The sequence below is a fragment of the Erinaceus europaeus genome, chromosome 2 (assembly GCF_950295315.1).
Source record: "Erinaceus europaeus chromosome 2, mEriEur2.1, whole genome shotgun sequence".
Classification (NCBI taxonomy): Eukaryota; Metazoa; Chordata; class Mammalia; order Eulipotyphla; family Erinaceidae; genus Erinaceus; species Erinaceus europaeus.
The window spans coordinates 133,683,383-133,698,151 of record NC_080163.1 but is presented as its reverse complement, the minus strand read 5'-3'; the positions used below and the strand labels follow the sequence as shown (position 1 = coordinate 133,698,151).

Genomic DNA, 14,769 nt, shown 5'->3' with positions numbered 1-14,769 from the left:
AGATTTAGGTATCAAGTATTCAGCTTGACTCTACTTAATGATACTGTATCATAAGGCTAATAGATAGCCAACTGGGTAAGGCACATGCCTTGCCACACACACAGCCCAACTTTAATTAAGCCCTGGTACCACACAGAAGTGTGATGACACTGGGCTAAACCCCAGTGATAAGGTCTTTCTCCATCTCTTTCTGTCTTTCTGTCTGAAATGGAAAGTGGGTCTGAGAGCAGTGGAGTTGTGCTTGCAGGAGAACCTGGCTCCACAATAAATAAATAAACAAACAAATAAACCTGTATTATATACTTGCAAGTTCCTAAGAGAGTATATCTCGTGTTCTCATCACAAAAAGAAACTTATAATTTTGTGAGATGATAGGTGTGCTGACATTGTTGCAGTCCTTTTACATTACTTACGTGTGTCAAGCCATCATGTTGTACACCTTAAATATGTGCAATGATCTATATCAGTTTAAAAATCTTAACAACACTGTGGTCTGGGAGGTAGCACAATAGATTCAGTGCTAGACTGTCAAGCATGAGGTCCTGAGTTCAATCCCAGCAGCACATGTACCAGAGTGATATCTGGTTCTTTCTGTCTCCTTCTAGCCCTCTCATTAATACATAAAAATAAAAAAGTAAAAACAAAAAGTCTCAATAACGTTGGGATGAGATGGAGTTCCTAAGAACCAGAGGAGTGCATACTAACATCCAGTTTTGTTAGCATTAATTCTATGCCAGGTACTATAGTAAGTGCTTCACACATATTCTTTCAATTAAGCCCCCAGTAATCTCTAGGTTTGGACCCCGTTTTATGGATAAACTAAAACTCAAATCATTTGTCCAAAGTCAAACAGTTACATCATATTGGTTTAGGAGTCAAACCTGTGAGTTTCTGACTCAGAACCCATAATCATTTTTTTTCTTTTGGTTTAAGACAACACTAAATTACTGTCATATGACTGCATAGATCAGACCTGGTCTCACCTATCTCAGTAGGTTAAAATCAAAGTGATAGTTATCTCCTTTCTGGATATTACAAAGGGGAATCCATTTCCTAAATGTTTATGATTTCTAGAGTTCTTGGCTAGTGGCTTCTTCCCTATTTCAAGTCCTTCTTATATAGCATCACCCTGATTCGCTCTTCTGTTTTCCTCTGCCACATTTAGGGACCTTTGTAATTACTGTGACTCTACCTGGTTAACCCAAGATAATAGTCCCATTTCAAGTTACCCTAACTTGATCACATCTGAACAGTGCTTTATCCTATGTAAGGTAACATAGTCACAGACTCTGGGGATGAGTGTGTGGAAATATTTGGGGAAACTTTTTTTAAAAAACCAGAGCACTGTTAGCTATAGTTTTTGGTGGTGTGAGGGATTAAAACTGAGGTTTCAAAGCCTCAAGCAAGAGAGTCTCTTTGCATAACCATTATTTTATCTCACACCTAATACATTCTTCTATCAATCACAATTACTGTGAAATTTCTTTACAAAAACCCATAATATTTTTTTAAATTTTTATTTATAAAATGGAAATATTGACAAGACCATAAGATAAGAGGGATACAACTCCACACAATCCCCACCACCAGAACTCCATATCCCATCCCATCCCTTGATTGCTTTCCTATTCTTTATCCTTCTGGTAGTATGGACCCAGGATCATTATAGGGTACAGAAGGTAGAAGGTCTGGCTTCTGTAATTGCTTCTCTTCTGAGCATGGATGTTGGCAGATCAATCTGTACTCCCATCCTGTCTCTCTCTGTCCCTAGTGGGGCAGGTTTACACAGGCTCCTGTGCTGAATATGGGCCCCAGGTCAAATTGATGGGGTTTACAGTTAATATTTATATACTTTGCCCATATTTGGGAGCTACACTCTTCCCTGATCCAGCCTTCTAGTCCTTTTTCCAACTCTGACACCATCTCCCCAGACAATAATGTGTGTCCACCTGCATATTAGATGTCAGGCTCAGGCAAAATCTAGTAAAGTCATGGGCCCCTTGGAATATACCTAAAATAGACCTACAAGCTTTTTCCAAAACAGAGACCCCAAATCTCATCTGCAATATTCTTGCAATATTCTTCCTGATTATTTAACTATTTGTTCTGCTTTATATCTTAACTCCTTTTCAGCCACCAGGTTCTAGATGCTACCATGATAAAAATCCATAATCTTAACCACCATTCCATTCTATGCCCTTCTGCTGGGAGATTCCTAGCTGGGTGCATGAAGTATGAAATGAAGCATGTTTGTCCCCTTAAGTGCCCCCTCAGTCATGATTTGTCAAGGGAATGTATATAGAAGAAGCTGAGAAATCCTGCCGTAGACATGCCCCACTCCGCCAGGCCTTCCCTCCCTCCCAGAGAAGAACTTGACCACGGGAGAGAGCTCACAGGAAGAGGCCACACCAAACCCTCCGGAGACTATCCCCTGACTCTTACCACCCACTCAGCCTCCACCCTGCCACCCTTGTTCTGCAGGCTCGCATCGCCCATGGCATGTTCACCGTGTACCCTGGGTTTGGCTCTGTTCCTCCTGGAGGAGTGCAGGTCATCACCGTGGACTGTGTGGCTGATCCTGTGGGAAGGTGTGAGGAATACATAGCTATTGATATCTCTGATCGAGACCCAAAAGACCAGCCTGGTGGCATTCCTTACATGCTGTTGGCTGAATCCTGTCTACCAGGTATGAGGCAGTCAAACTGCACACTATCCTTTAAAAGACCGGGGTCTGTATGCTCCTTCCTCCTCACAGACAGATATATAGCTAACTTGAATGGGCAGCTTCCTAAGGGACCGTAGAACTCATACTGTCTTCAGCCAGCTTTGTCCTTAAGGATTTCTAAGGCTTATTTAGCTAGGAGACAGTATTCAGTTTTCAAATCCAGTCTCCTTAAGTTGTGTGCAGGATTCTCAGATGAATACTGTTATCTGGGAGTCATGATGAAATGAGTGATGGCACAGGATCCAAGAACACTGAAGCCCACTGATGACCAGGCAGAGCACAGAGGACTCAGTGAGTGGACATACTATAGCTTAACCCAACACAAGCTCACATAAAGCCCAGAGAGAATGCCTGCTGCTGTGAGTCTAGGCACCTGCAGTCTCACCCCAACTAACCCAGATGCCTTCTTCCTTCCTAAGCACTCCTCAGTTCTCAGCCTCTTACCTTCACAGGATTGGAAGGAAAAGGTGGCTGCAGTCTAGTGACCAGCAAAAGCAGTACAAAAGGGGGAAGAAAGTAGAATTTGTGCCAGCATGCACACCCCTTTGTGTGAATTTTCCTACCTCTCCTCTATGGTTATTCTTTGTCAGAGACCCAACAATCTCCATATCACTACAGAGAGCACGTCCCCCACACTTTCTCTCATGCTCTTCCCTCTCTCCTAGCCTTCGTTACTGACAACAACACCCTGATATTTGAAGAGCACCAGATCTCTAGCAGCCCCAATGTGGCCAATATCCTGCAGACTATCGAAAGTGGAGGGCTATATGTAGAAGATGAAAATAAGTTTATCTTCTGCAATGTCCTGGTGGGCCATCAGGCCAAGGCTCGGTTCAAGATCAGCAATGTGGGAAAGATTGCCTGTGATGTGAACATTGTGGTTAAGCCCATCTCCAACAAAGTAAGGACCCCCTGAAAGACCCCAACCCATAGTGGTCATCATAAAGATGGGGAGAAAGTTCTAGGAAACCCCTGCTCTGTGGCCTGGATATATAAATGGGAATTGTCCCTCTCTTGGGGACCTGCTAGGAGTCATAGGAAGTAACTGGGAGGTTTTTCCTAGGCCCAGCATCATACATTATTCCAGGGTGTTTACCATGGGAGTTCTTTTTTTTTTTTTTTACCATGGGAGTTCTATGATAAACTGATACAGTAAATGAGTGCCACACTCTTCCATCAAACACTAAATGTGTGCCTATAGACAGAGCAGTGGGGAGAGCCAGAGACAATTGCTGACTCAGTGCTGCCTCAAGAGGTACAGAGAGAACAAAAGGGAGGGAGGGAGGGAGAAAGCTGGCTGGCTGGCTGGCTGGCTGGCTGTAGTCCTGAATCCTACCTGCCTTTCCTGAGAATGAAAATTCCTGTTAAGGCCATGCCAAGGGTCTCTGCAATCCCCAGATAAAGCACAAGTGGGAGCTTGCTCCCCTAATCTTTTATCACCATGAGCAAAAGCTCTGAGGTTCATTTAAAAATTAAGGAGACATGTAAGAGAAAGAGAAAGGTGGTCCAGGAGGTGGCGCAGTGGATAAAGCATTGGATTTTCTTAAGCTGATCCTTGCACTTCTCCATGTGCATTTAACCCACAGTGTTACCACCCAACTCCCAAGCATTGGATTTTCAACCATGTGATACCAAGTTCAGTCCCCAGCAGCACGTGTACCAGAGTGATGTCTGATTCTCTCTCTCCTATCTTTCTCCTGAATAAATAAATACATTCTTTAAAAGAGAGAAAGAAAGATCTGGCCATCTGAGATCTACTTTAGTTCATTTGTGTGAGTCAAAAATCCTGAGTCTAGTCAAGTCTAGCAAGTTATTGCTAAGAGATAGACCTTCTCTCTCTCTTGACCTGACTATAAGACATGTCTGGCACAGAATTTAGAGGAAGGAGATATTCAACAGAGGCAATAGAGACTAGAGTCAAACTGGTGTAAATGCAAAGGAACTAACACGTGGTCTTTGCCCCCCTCCCTAGATCTATGCCCGCATCACAGACATCTTTGACGTGGAGCCCAACAAGATGTGTATAGCCAGCCGCTCTCATGCCTTTGCCACCGTCTCCTTCACCCCACAGACCATGCAGACCTACCAATGCATCTTCGAGGCTACCTTGGATGGCCTGCCCAGGTACCAGCCCCCCAGCTACCTCTCCTGCAGCAACTGCAGGCCACACTCTAGAATGTCACTCCTTCTAATCCAGAATGACAGGTCTCCAACTTCTTGTTCCCTGCAGCAACCTGACCAGGAACCGAAACCTCACATTTGATATCATTGGAGAGGGGAACCTCCCTCGAGTGACCATTATACGGCCAATTCTCCATAACCAATCAGGAAACCCTTTGCTCCTCTTTAAGAGGCTTCTGCTGGGACAGTCTGAGAAACTTCCCCTCTTGCTCAAGAACAGCGGTACCATCCCTGCCCAGGTAGTGCTGAAGGGTGAAGCATGTGGTAGAAAGGAAGATGAGTTATTCAGAAATAAGATTTGGGGTGTCCCCCTGCCCTAATATATGAGCATGCTCTCTCTCATACTCCTCAGACATTAACCCCTGTTAGACACAAGTGTTCCATTTTGTGTCTGATGATGGGTGCCAACACAACTAGCTTCTAAAAATATCTACTGATATATCAAATAAATGTATTTTTTCTTTATTGGGAGATTAATGGTTTATACTCAACAATAAAACACAATAGTTTGTACATGATAAATATTTTTTAAAGCAATGATATGGCTTCCAGTGAGCTAGAAAGCATCCCTTTTCTTGGATCATGTCAGATAGCTTGGTTTTCTTTTCATCTTGGTAGGATGCTTAGTATGACAGTCAGGCAACTCACACATTAATTCCTAGTAGATACTAGTCTTTTTTAAATTTTTTTTAATTATCTTTATTTATTTATTGGGTAGAGACAGCCAGAAGTCAAGAGGAAGGGGGAGACAGAGAGGGAAAGAGACAGAGAGACACCTGCAGCCCTGCTTCACCACTTGCAAAGTGTTCCCCCTACAGGTGGGAACTGGGTGCTCGAACCCGGGTCCTTGAGCATTGTAACGTGCGCTCAACCAGGTGCGCCACCACTCGGCCCCGTAGATACTAGTCTTTAGGAGCTCACAGTCATGCAAGTCCTCACCTATGGGCAGTCATCCACACTGTATGAGTCTAGCATGTATTTTATAGCCGCTTCTACTAATAATAGAGGTCATAGTGCCCCATTTTGGCACTATTTAGCTGTGATCTGGAAAGGCACTTAATCCTTTGGTGTCTGCTTTTGCACTTGGATCATAAGTATTGAACTAGGTTTTCTATTTGTTAATTGATGTCTTTTTAAATATTTTTCCTATTATATTTACTTATTTATTGGATAGAGACATCCAGGAATCTACAAGGAAGGGGGAGATAGAAAGGGAGAGAGGCAGAGAGACACCTTCAACCCTGCTTCACCACTCATGAAACTTCCCCCCTGTAAGTGGGGATAGGGCTCAAATCTTGGTCCTTGTGGATTGTAACATGTGCACTCAACCAGGTGCACCACCACTTGGCCCCAATTTTCTGGGTTTTTTTTTCTCTCTCTCTGCAGTTGTAATGTTTCTTATATATTCCTGTTATTAATAAGAAACTTAAAAAATGAACACTAGGCACAATGACTATTTTGAGTACTTCTCAAATAGCAGAGTGTTAGACTCACAATCCATGAGCAGCCTGTAAGCACAGTCCTCACTCCTGCTTTCCTTCTACCAGCTGCATGTAGACCTGCAGGACCAAGTAGGAGTCTTCTCCTTGAAAGGGAGGCCTGACACCTCCTACATCTACATCGTTGAGGAAAACAAACCAAATGCAAAAGGTAGGTCAGGGATAGATAACTTCTGGAAACTATTCAGAGATTTTTTGTTAGGGACCTATTCAGGAACAGACCAAAAATAGTCTGCTTAGTCTCACCCCCCACTCTAAGGTTGTTTTTCCTTGAATTGGGGCCTTTCTGGCTTATAAAACTGGTTCTAGATGCCTGGGAGGTGGCACAATGATAGGACATAGGGCATGCAAGAGTAAGACCCTAAATTCTATCCCTAACGCCACACATCTTGGAGTGATACTCTGGTGTATGTTCTCTCTTGCATACAAGCTAATATAAATTAGTACTCTAAAATGGTTCTAGACTGAGTAGATAGAATAATGGTTATGTTAAAAATACTTGAGACTTCAAAGGTTTAATCTCAGTACTACCATAAGCCAGAGCTGAATGATGCTCTGGTAAGGTGTGTGTGTGTGTGTGTGTGTGTGTGTGTGTGTGTGTGTGTGTGTGTGTGTGTGTGTGTGTGAAAAAGTTCATAATCCCGAGTCCCATTGTAAAAAATCTAATAGCTTTGCTGGTGGAGGCTAAGTAAAGTTGGAAGTTCTAACTTTATGTTCAGCAGTTAAACTTTAGAGGGATTTTTTAAATTAAAGTTTGATTCTGAGGTAATAGTATGCTCACATATGGGCTTGAGGAGTAATATGTGAAGATTTTCTGTATCTTTTACCTGGTTTATCTCTAGTAACAAGAATTATAAAACTATAGTACAACTTTATAAAAAAACAATGACTTTGATATAGACAGGATAAGAGAATGTTCATCCTTCTCAAGATCCTTCTAGTTGCTTTTTAATAAATATACCAACTTTCTTCTTATTCACTTTTCCTTATATTGTAATTACTAATGTATCTATTCCCTTATCTGTAATTATATCATTTTAAGAGTTTTTTAAAATGAAATCATGCGGTATGTCATTTTTTTACTTTTATGTTAAAGATAAAAAAAAAAAAAAAACAGCTTCCATACTTGAGACTTCAAAGGTTTAATCTCAGTACTACCATAAGCCAGAGCTGAATGATGCTCTGGTAAGGGTGTGTGTGTGTGTGTGTGTGTGTGTGTGTGTGTGTGTGTGTGTGTGTGTATGAGAGAGAGAGAGAGAGAGAGAGAGATTGATTCTCTTAAGTCATGTCTTTTCTTTCCTCTTTGCAGCACAGAAAGCTCACACTGCCTCCCTGGTTGTTCCTCCTGGAGAAACAGCTGGCTTTGATGTCCTTTTCCACTCCCAGCAGATTGGGAGAATAACAGGCACCATCCACTTGTCAGTGATCAACAACCAGTATGAGGAGTCATTCATCCACCTGGTTGGAGAGGGATATGAGGATGACATCACTTTGGACAATATTCATGGGTTGGTGACTTCCTACAACCAGTTTCTCTGGGAGAGTCACAACATCGTAGAGGAAAACATTACAGAAGACTTGGTGGCAGGTAGGAGGAGCATCAGTGAGGTTTTAACAACTGTTGACTCTTGGGTCACTCTTTCAGTGTATTGTCAGAGAATGAACTCAGGGTCTCGCTCATATGTAACACTGCTGAATAGCCTCCCTAGCCCAATGTTCTATTCTTCATTTTTGAGACAGGGAATGACAGAGAGTGGGGAGAGAGAAGGAGAGATAGCCAGAGTGGAAAGACACCTCAGCATTAATGCACCATCCATGGAGCTCCCCAGGTGATGTCCATGGTGCTCCTATCTGGGCTTGGGGCTCAGACTCTGAGTGTCACACACAGCAAGATGCACAGTCTGTCAGGTAAGTTATCTCCCAACCAGTTGGATGACTTTTAATGAGAGTCATGTCTAAAAAGTTAGATTGGCTCAATCACTTCCTGGAAATTCAGCAGTGATTTCCCTCTTCGTTTCTGTTTGCTCCTGGTCAGACAATACTACCCAGCCTGGTCACAATACTCACTCCTGTGTCCCCTCTGGGGATACTTAATGAGCATCAGTGTGCATGTGCTGGGCATTCAGCTGAACCCAGCGATTCCAAAGAGTTAAAAGATAGTCTCTGTCTTTTAGTGCTTAGAGTGTGAACTCAAATTTCAGTTAAGCTAATAAGCCAAATTCCAAATTCTAATCCCAGGCTAGTTACTAAGTGAATGGGTGTCTTAGTATAGTTTTTCCCTGTCCAAAAGCCAACAGCAGCAGCTTCTTAGAAATGAGATTTTCAGACTATACCCCAGCAGCTCAGACAAGTTCTATTAGAACTTGCTTTTTTTTTTTTTACCATATCTCTAGATTATTTGTGATTGTGTTAAAGCTCAAGGTGAAAGGCTCTGTGACTGAACTTTGGTGAAAATTGTGGTGTGAAACTATACATTGTAACTGTACAATCTTATAACATACTGTTAATAACAATATATATGTGTATATATCTTTTAAAGTTCTGTGACCAATCAAGCACTAGTTAGTTAAATTTGGGGAGCTAGGAGAAAGTTTACTTCCTTGTTACATGAAAGATATACTAAGTGCCATAAGTACACAGCAAATTACAGTGAAGACAGTTATAAACATAGTCCTAAAAAGATTTATTTTATTTATACATATGGGGAGAGAAAAAGAGATTCACATCATTGAGCAAGAGCAAAAGAAAATAAACAAAAGCAGAAGAAATCAGTGTAAGCCAACGGCCTCAAGCATACAAATCCAATATTCTACCTTTTGAGCCATTTCCTCAGACACTCAGTCTTGCATTTTTTTTTCTAGGAGCTTAATTGTAATCCTAGAGTATAGCTTTAGCCTGTTCATACAACTTAATTAAAATCATTATTTTCTGTATATCTAGTTCTGACTCTGATTTGTAGCCACAGGATAACATCTCTCTTGTCAGTGGTCAATCAGGAGCCAGTAGTGAACCCTGGTTCACAAATTATATTTCATACTTATTTTAGTAAGGTTGCCAGATTTAGAAAGTTAGAACACGGAACCAGGTGGTGGCACACCTGGTTAAGTGCACACATAAGAAAGTTAGAATGGGTGGGCATAAAAAAAAAAAGAAAGAAAAAGAAAAAAGAAAGAAAGTTAGAATGCAGTGGGTCAATTAGATCTGAATTTAAGATAAAGGAAGAATTATAGTGTAAATGTTCCCCCAAATATCACATGGAACATACTCCTACTTCTATTAAAAACTACTTGTTGTTTACTTATATTTCAAATGTAATCAGGACTCCTGTGACAACCCTAACCCCTAATAGTATTGTTTCAGAGGACAAATGAAATTGGGGACCTGTATTTCCTCTTGTAGTTGAGAATATAGATGGTGGGTAGGTGGGGGAATGGAAAGATGGATGGATGGATGGATGGATGGATGGATGGATGAATAGATGGATGGATGGGGTAAATTTCCCTGAGTAAAAGATTGCTACTCAGGGACCCTAGGTTTATCCAGCATAATTATCTAAGGAAGGAGATGTCAGGTTTCCTGAGGGTAAGGCACAAGACTATCAGGTACTGCCTCTTCCTTGGGGAAGCAACCTAATGAGGCTGAAAGGACTCACTAATCTGCTTTTATCCCTAGCTACCATAGTGGACCATATCCAGTTTGGGGACTGTCACATTGGAAACAGCTATAGTGTGAGCTTTACAGTCACCAACCACAGCCAAGCAAATGTGATACGGTTTGAATGGCCACTTTTAACTTCAATTTCTTTCTCCCCACAAGTAAGTGAAAGCTATTCATTATTTTCTGGGCCCTCTTAGGCCTAAACCAACTGAAATTTGATTATCAGTCTATTCCCATAGATGAATGGGATGGAATAGATTTATCTCAAGCTGAGTCAATCTAGAACCAGTCCTCACTGAAACCTGAGTGGACACTATTCATGTTCCCTCTGATCTAAGTGCAGAGAATGAGAACTGTCAAGGCCATTGTTCAGCTGATGTTAATGAATTCCATGGAGTATTATAAGGGTAAAAACACTTCTGAGTCTGCCTCTCTTAGAGTATATAAATGTGTCCCTTGTCCCTCTAAGTGTATATTCTTTAGTGTCTTTATTCTGCAAAAGTTTTTGCCAAGGGAGTCAGGCGGTACACAGCGGGTTAAGCGCAGGTGGTGCAAAGCGCAAGGACTGGCTTAAGGATCCTGGTTCAAGCCCCCGGCTCCCCACCTGCAGGGGAGTTGCTTCACAAGCAGTGAAGCAGGTCTGCAGGTGTCTATCTTTCTCTCCCCCTCTCTGTCTTCCCCTCCTCTCTCCATTTCTCTCTGTCCTATCCAACAACGACTACATCAATAACAACAACAGCAAAGGGCAACAAAATGAATGAAATAAATAAATATTTTTTAAAAGTGTTTGCCAAAAGCTAAGTTAATGGGTTCTGTGGACAACTGAGATTTAAAAACAGTCTCAACTTGTATCTTACTTTTACATATTTCCAGAGACTTTCAGCATACTAAAACTGAATTAACTTTCGTTTTGCTGGGAACTTTTTCTTAACTTTTTCTTTAGCATATCACAGAGTACATTTTATGAGTTAACAAAGCTCAGCATTGAACAAGGCCTATAACAACATGGTAACAGATCCTCACCTCTGGCCTGCAGGAGTTTTTATTTCTAAATGTCTGGGATGTCAATGTGCCAAATGTGTTCGCTGCCTCCTCTCAGCCTTCGCATCTGTATCTGCTCAAACATAAAACTCCAGAAGGGCAGAGCAAGAAGATTAGTGATCCTGTTCTATCACCTTTATATTTTGAGTGCTATCATTTTTTTTTCCTTTTGGATATAAAGTATTAGTCAAAGTAGGTAGAAATAAGTTTCTTATGATCTGTTTTAATACACACATATTTCTGGCCTCAGTGCTTCCTTTTTATAAATAAATAAATATATATATATATATTAAAAAAGAAAATACTAAAACTTCTCTTGCTTTCCAGAGGAGGGAGACTTTTTATCTGTCAGAAACATGTAAGAACTATCATGTGTGTATACAGGTGATATGTGGGTGTATGTGCTTAATTTAAGTATGCTAGTCTTAGATGATTTAATCCTGAAGACCAAGTTGGGTTGCCTAAATATCTGGTACACTTTAGCAAATCTCATACTTTTTGCTCTCAGGACTGCTTTACACTTGTAAATATTACTGAAGTTCCTCACACAGCTATTATGGGTTATGCCTATTGATATCTACCATAGTTGAAATTAAAGTCAAGAATGTTTTAAAACAGATTTGCTCATTCTGAAACACAGTAATAAACTCTCCATATAAATATGAATATGAAATTTTATGAAAATGTATATATTTTCCAAAAGAAAAATAAATCAAGAATAGCATTACTTTACATTTTCATAAATATCTTTAAACTTGGCCTAATAAAATACAGTTGAACTTTTATATTTGATTCTGCATTCAGTCTAATATAATATGTCATCTGACTTCTAGAAAACTCCACCCTATACACATTAGAAAAAGAAAAAATGGGAGTCGGGCAGTGGCGTAGTGGGTTAAGCGCACATGGCGCAAGCTCAAGGACCGGTGTGATGATCCCGGTTCAAGCCCCTGGCTCCCCACCTGCAGGGGAGTCGCTTCACAAGCAGTGAAGCAGGTCTGCAGGTCTGTCTTTGTCTTCCCCTCCTCTCTTCATTTCTTTCTGTTCTATACAACAACAACAATAATAACCACAACAATGTTAAACAACAAAGGCAACAGAAGGGAAAATAAATAAATATAAAAAAATTTTAAAAAAGAAAACAGAAAAAGCAAAAAAAAAGAAGAAAGAAAGAAAGAAAGAAAGAAAAAAGGAAGGAAGGAAGAAAGAAAGAAGAGAGAGAGAGAAAGAAAGAAAGAAAGAAAGAAAGAAAGAAAGAAAGAAAAGGAAAGGAAAAGGAAAAATGAGGGGCCAGGCAGTGGTGCACCTGGTTAAGTGCTTCCATTACAGTGTGCAAGGACTAGGGTTCAAGCCCCTGGTCCCCACCTACATGGGGAAAGCTTTTTGAGTGGTAAAGCCTGGCTGCAGGTGTCTCTCTCTCTCTCTGCCTCCCCTCATTTCTCAATTTCTGTCTCTATCCAATAAATAAAATAAATATCTTTTTTTTTATAAAAGAATAAATAACAAACATTATTTGTCAAGCTAAATAATATCTTAGTACTAGGATGAAAGTTTTAACCTCATGAGTTTTTGAAAAGATTTTAGGAGTCCCAGGTATCCTCAGATCACACTGTAAGAACTGCTCATCTGTCCATAATTTACATAGATCATATTAAGGACAGGTGGCTAGTATTGTGGTATCTGAAGCCATACTGCCTGGTCTTCCAACATTAATGGTAGGACCTTTAACAAGTTAGTTTTCCTTGTCTATAAAATGGGTCAGGTGACCAGATGGTTGGACACCAGGTTAAGTGCATGTGTTACCATGCACAAGGACCCAGGTTCAAGCCATGAAGTAGGTCAGTATCTCTCTTTCTGTCTCCCTCTCTATCTCGCCCCTCCTCTCTCAATTTCTGTCTGTCCCTATCAAAAAAAAAAGTTTATAGGGACCAGGCAGTAGCACAGCAGGCTAGTACATGGTGCGAAGTACAAGGACCTGTGCAAGAATCCCTACTCCAGCCCCGGGCTCCCCAACTGCAGGGGAGTCGCTTCACAAGCATTGAAGCAGGTCTGCAGGTGTCTATCTTTCTCTCCCCCTCTCTGTCTTCCCCTCCTCTCTCGATTTCTATCTGTCCTATCCAACAACAACAACAGCAATGGCAACAATAACAACAATGATATTAACAACAAGGGCAACAAAATGGGAAAAATGGCCTCCAGGGACAGTGGATTTGTAGTGCTGGCACTGAACCCCAGCAGTAACCCTGGAGGCAAAAAAAAAAAAAAAAGAAAGTAAAGAAAAGAAAATGACCACCAGGAGCAGTGGGTTTGTAGTGCTGGCACAGAGCCCCAGCAATAACCCTAGTGGCAGAATAATGAAATAAAAATAAAAAAGGTGAAATAGCTGTACACGTTATAGGCTTGTTGTAAGATTAGTAAAGTTGCAAATTGCAGAGACTTAGACTAGTATCTCAAACAAACAACAATTTGAAATTTGTTAGCTATTGTTTTATGATTATATTTCTAAGAACCATACACACACACACACACACACACACACACACACACGCAACAGTTCACAGATACAGGGTTGAATGATGCAGTAAGTATCAAGATACTTGGTTCTTCTTCTCTGGAATACCACCATCAGATATCAGGAATCCCCAAGATCAAAAATCCCTAAAATAGGACTGGCAAAATAGCTCGCTTGGATAGTGTGCTACTTTGTGTTTGTGTCAGCATAACCCCCTCCACGTTGAGGGGAGCTTTGGTATTGTGGGGTCCGTGTGTGTGTGTGTGTGTGTGTGTGTGTGTGTGTGTGTGTCTATCTGTCTGTCTCTGTCTTTAAAAATATATGCATATGCTCAAGATACTAATATCAGATTCTCCCCCAGATTGGCCACCTCCACCCTGGGTGTGCCAAGGACATAGTGGTAACCTTAAAGTCAGACTCACCCATCAACCTGAAGAAGATGGGAGTCAAGTGCAATCTCTCCAAGATCATGTTTCAGCTCCCTGCAGACCAGATCCAAGACTGGGATGACCGAATGCGCACAGTCAAGTGGGTAGACATGGTCAAGAACATGCCTGGGACCTTCACCACGAAACGAAAAGTGAGTCAGAACATCAAACACAAATTTGTCATGCCCGCCTGTCTCCCAAACTCAGTGTCTCCTTCAGAAATGCCATGGCTTACTGTTTCCTTTTTTCCCTCTCGTGTCCACATTTAGATTAGTTATTATTTTTTATTCTTAACATGCTCTCATCTTTGTTCCATGAATACCCCTCTTTTATTTATCCCTTGATTTCTTTATAGTAATATGAAAACTGAAGTGAGCCCACATCCAACAATAAATTATGTGTGTGGTTTTCCATCACTTTATACCACACCTCCCTCCTAGTAGCAATATAAACAGCTTTTGACTCTGTTCATCCTCCTATTATTTTAGATTTTTTTTCAACTTCATTAATATCTGAGCCTGGTTTTACTATTACTGATGTTGTTGTTATTTCTGCCTTTTATATCTGACTCCAGAACTCAGGCTTATGCAGTCTTAGAGCTGTCAGTAGTTCCTTGTTACTCAATTTATTCACATTTTAAAAGTTGATTTTTGATCTATCTTAATCATGTATTCTGGAACTTGAGTTTGTGACTCAGCATTTTTTTTCTAATTTCTTTGCCAGCAG

General features: G+C 40.9%; 1 protein-coding gene across 1 annotated transcript in view; it reads left to right on the top strand.

The window, feature by feature from the left end:
- The window catches only part of HYDIN (HYDIN axonemal central pair apparatus protein), a 477,232-nt gene that overhangs the window by 418,484 nt on the left and 43,979 nt on the right, over window positions 1–14,769 (top strand). The window contains exons 59-66 of the mRNA XM_060172033.1: window positions 2,482–2,686; window positions 3,391–3,626; window positions 4,698–4,849; window positions 4,956–5,145; window positions 6,454–6,556; window positions 7,715–7,993; window positions 10,078–10,220; window positions 13,977–14,195. Of these exons, the coding sequence (XP_060028016.1) occupies window positions 2,482–2,686; window positions 3,391–3,626; window positions 4,698–4,849; window positions 4,956–5,145; window positions 6,454–6,556; window positions 7,715–7,993; window positions 10,078–10,220; window positions 13,977–14,195 (1,527 nt within the window). The remainder of the gene's footprint in view (window positions 1–2,481; window positions 2,687–3,390; window positions 3,627–4,697; window positions 4,850–4,955; window positions 5,146–6,453; window positions 6,557–7,714; window positions 7,994–10,077; window positions 10,221–13,976; window positions 14,196–14,769) is intronic.